General features: G+C 49.6%; 1 protein-coding gene across 1 annotated transcript in view; it reads left to right on the plus strand.

The window, feature by feature from the left end:
- The window catches only part of Gdap1l1 (ganglioside induced differentiation associated protein 1-like 1), a 10719-nt gene extending 7032 nt beyond the window's left edge, over positions 1–3687 (plus strand). The window contains exon 3 of the mRNA XM_013010834.1: positions 3118–3687. Within this exon, the coding sequence (XP_012866288.1) occupies positions 3118–3461 (344 nt within the window). The 3' untranslated portion in view covers positions 3462–3687. The remainder of the gene's footprint in view (positions 1–3117) is intronic.
- Positions 3688–4183: the final 496 nt, after the last annotated feature.

Raw genomic sequence — 4183 nt, forward strand, 5'->3', positions numbered from 1 at the left:
CAGCTCAAGGCAGGCACTCTACCACTTGAGCTACAGCACCACTTCCGGTTTTCTGGTGGTTTATTGGAGATAGGAGTCTCACGGTCTCTCCTGCCTGGGCTGGCTTTGAACCGCGATCCTCAGATCTCAGCCTCCTGAGTAGCTAGGATTACAGGCGTGAGCCACCAGCGCCCGGCAAGGCAAGTACTCTTATATTGAGATACTTTCCCAGCCCCTCCTCTCTGGCTTTGTCAGGCTCACTTTGTCAAACCTCAGACCTGAATAAGCCTGGAGCACCACCTACCCAGTACTTCTACCTGTGGTCCCAACATATGACTGGAGAAACATCGGTAGAACTCACTTGAACTTGGTGAGCATTCTCCTTAGGGGACCGTAGCTTCTTCCTCTCTATATAACAGGAAATGAGAGTCTTACAGGAAGCTCTCACAATCCCACCTCCACGACAGCCCACCCACCCACAGCAGAGTCCAGAGCACACGTGTCTTAGCCATTCCAAGATACATCATTATTAAATTCCATCTTAACAGCTGTGACATTGGGATGTTTCTTATGGCCAAGAGCCCAATTATTCTCTTACTTCTGGGTGGACCTCTTGCATGTGATGGTAACTTAGATATGACAAATCATGGTAGCATGTCACCAAGGGGGAGCTGTCCTTGAACCTAGCTAAGACCAATCCCCTCGCACGCACTAGAGCCCATCTACGCTCATCAGATCAAAATTACATCAGGGCTGGGAAGGTGGCTCAGTGGTAGAGTGCTTGCCTTGCATGCATGAGGCCCTGGGTTCGATTCCTCAGTACCACATAAGCAGAACAGGCCAGAAGTGGCGCTGTGGCTCAAGTGGTAGAGCACTAGCCTTGAGCTGAAAAGCTGAGGGTCAGTGCCCAGGCCCAGAGTTCAGCCCCATGACTGGCAAACAAACAAACAAACAAAAACTGCATCAGTGATTCTCTCCACTCTTTTCTGTAGTATCTATGTTGGCTTTTTTTTTTTTTTGATCATCCCATCAACCTGCCTTTTCTTCCTCCTGACTTACAAACATGCTCTTGGCCTGTCTCACAGTGCTAGCCTGTACCTCCCATTACAACAAACTCCTTAGGATTGAGGGAGCTTCGCTTACCATCTCCACTTCTCCTTTCCCTCTTGAGCTCCTTCCAGCCATGCCTTCAACATCAGCATTTCCTCCAACTTCTCTTGTCAAGGTCACCAGTTGCTGAATGTCCCAGCCAGGCCAGGTCCTGGGGCTTGAACTCAGGGCTTGGGTGCTGTCTCTAACCTTCTTTTGCTCAAGGCTAGTGTTCTACTATTTGAGCCACAGTGCCACTTCCAGCTTTTTCTGAGTAGTTTATTGAGGATAAAAGTCTCATGGACTTTCTTGCCCAGGCTAGCTTTGAACCGTGATCCTCAGATTTCAGCCTCCTGAATAGCTAGGATAACAGGCATGAGCCACGGGTGCCCAGCTTTGGGCCTCCTCTTATGCATGATACAGCCATGCATTGCCTTCTCCTCCAACACTTTCCTAGTTCAACTTCCTGAACCTTCTCATCTTTGCTGGTTATTCTTTGTTGCCCAACCTCTAAGCTCCAGAAGCCACTGGGTTTGCTTCCTGTCCTGTTCTCAGGCCTGCGCACACTCACTCACTCCCTTGCTGGTATTGTCCATTTCCTGGCTCTACTACTGATGGCACTAGCTTGAACTCTCTCTCTCTCTCTCTCTCTCTCTCTCTCTCACACACACACACACACACACACACACACGAACCTGGAGTCCGGAGTCTGGAAGGCACCTGGGACATATTACATAGGGAAAGCTTTGTAGGGCTTGAAAGGCCTCAGCTTCTACTCTGACCATAAAAAGGTGGAATTACTTGCCTTGCCAAAGGGTGTGTGTGTGTGTTGTGGGCTGGTACTGGGGCTTGAACTCAGGTCCTAGACACTGTCCCTTAGCTTTTTCATTCCAAGCTGATGCTCTGTTACTTGAACCACAGTTTCAGGTCCAGATTTTTGGTGGTTAATTGGAGGTAAGAGTATCATAGACTTTCCTGCCTGGGCTGCCTTTGAACCATGATCTTCAGATCTCAGTCTCCCGAGTAGCTAAGATTACAGGACTAATCTACCAGTGAGGGCTTCATTTAGGTTTTAACAGGATCTTGCTGGCTTCTGTGTTGAGAACAGACTCAAGGGGCTGGTGGCTGAAACAGCAGGGCCTCCCAAGGGACCATATGATAGTGCCAGTAGAACTTATGGTTGTTTGGACTCAAATGGTGAAAGTGGCGGTAACACCAGAAATAAGATGTATTTTAAAGATAAAGCTAATTAGTTGGTGACCATGGTGGCTCACACCATGGAGGCTGAGATTTCTCAGGAGGCTGAGATCTGAGGATTTTGGTTTAAAGCTGGTCCAGGCAGAAAAGCCTATGAGACTTGTTTTTGTTTTGCTGGCCCTGGGATTTGAACTCTGGGCCTGAGCACTGTCCCTGAGTCTCAGCCTTCTGAGTAGCTAGAATTACAGGTGTGAGCCACCGGCGCCTAGCTTGCCTATGAGACTCTTATCTCCATAAACTACACAGAAAAACCAGAAGTGGCATTGTTACTCAAGTGGTAGAGTGACAGCCTTGAGTACAAGAAGCCAAGTGAGAGCAAGAAACTCAAGTTTACAGTCTAGTACTGGTGTGTTATATGTTTGTGTGCACACAGAGACATTTGAGTCAAGTGGCTGTAATTATAGGCATATGATTATAATCCACCTACTTAGACGTATGAAGATTGAGGTTTGGGGTCAGTTGGGGCAGACAAATCTGAGAGAGTCTGATCTCTAAATAAAGTAGCAAAAAAAAAAAAATGGAAGTAGAGATTTGGCTCAAGAGGCAGGATACCTAGCCATGAGGGAAACAACCAAGCAAGAACTTGAGGACCTGAGTACACACAGACACACACACACACACACACACATACACACACACACACACATACACACTTGATCTAAAATAAAAAGAATAGAGGCGACACACTTAAGGATCTACATTAAACATCATCCAAGTTGAACAAAGACTCGGGAGATAATGGCAGGAAGATGAGAGTCGTGGAGTGCCCAGGTTTTCCTGTCCCCCATCCAGGGCAGAAATGTGAGCTGTGGCTCTGTGGTTGTGCCTTCACCCTTGCCGACGTGCTCCTGGGGGCCACCCTGCACCGCCTCAAGTTCCTGGGACTGTCCAAGAAATACTGGGAAGATGGCAGCCGGCCCAACCTGCAGTCCTTCTTTGAGAGGGTCCAGAGACGCTTTGCCTTCCGGAAAGTCCTCGGTGACATCCATACCACCCTGCTGTCGGCCGTCATCCCCAATGCATTCCGGCTGGTCAAGCGGAAACCCCCGTCATTCTTCGGGGCATCCTTCCTCATGGGCTCCCTGGGTGGGATGGGCTACTTTGCCTACTGGTACCTCAAGAAAAAATACATCTAGAGCCAGGCCCCCAGAGGCTTGGTGTCTGACTGTTGGTGTCTCTGTGCTGTGTGATTCCCAAAGACCTCTCAGTAACTCAGCCCCGTGAACATGGACAGCACTTCCCTGCCCCTTGCTCCCAGTAATTCTATCGTCAGTGTGACCACATTCCATAGTTTAGAAGTAGACGTCGCCAAGGCTGTGACTTGAGGTCACAGCTCTACTAGGAGAGAAAGAGAGAAAGAGAGAGAGAACAGAAACAAAACACGAATGCCTTTTCTGATTCAAGGTCTCAAGACGTTATTGTGGGGACTGGTTAGGATCTGAGGTGAGTCCCAGGACGTACCGTCCATCAGGGCTCAGGTTCTGGGAGGTGCCGGGGGCTCAGAGGGCTTGACCCTTCGCCTCCCCTTCCTTCTTGCCAGGACCTCTTTTACAGGACAAAGCCAACACCGACGAGTCTACTCTTCTAACCAGTACCTCCATCTGGGGCTGGAGAGCCAGAGAGTCCGCGAGAGGCCCCAGAAGATCAGAAGGGGCTTCATTCTTCTCCTGGACATGGACTGAAACAGCACTGGCTCAAGCCAAGGCAGTGACATCCCCAAAACTGGCCATGACCGGGACGGACCCCATGAGCACACAACCCTCCACTCGCCTCCCCCATGGGCCAATGAGTTCGGTTTGACATTTCAGTTGAAGTCCCTGAAGGCAACCACACGGACCCACCCCACCTTGAGTTGCAT

The sequence above is a fragment of the Dipodomys ordii genome, unplaced genomic scaffold, assembly GCF_000151885.1.
Source record: "Dipodomys ordii isolate 6190 unplaced genomic scaffold, Dord_2.0 Scaffold13, whole genome shotgun sequence".
Lineage (NCBI taxonomy): Eukaryota > Metazoa > Chordata > Mammalia > Rodentia > Heteromyidae > Dipodomys > Dipodomys ordii.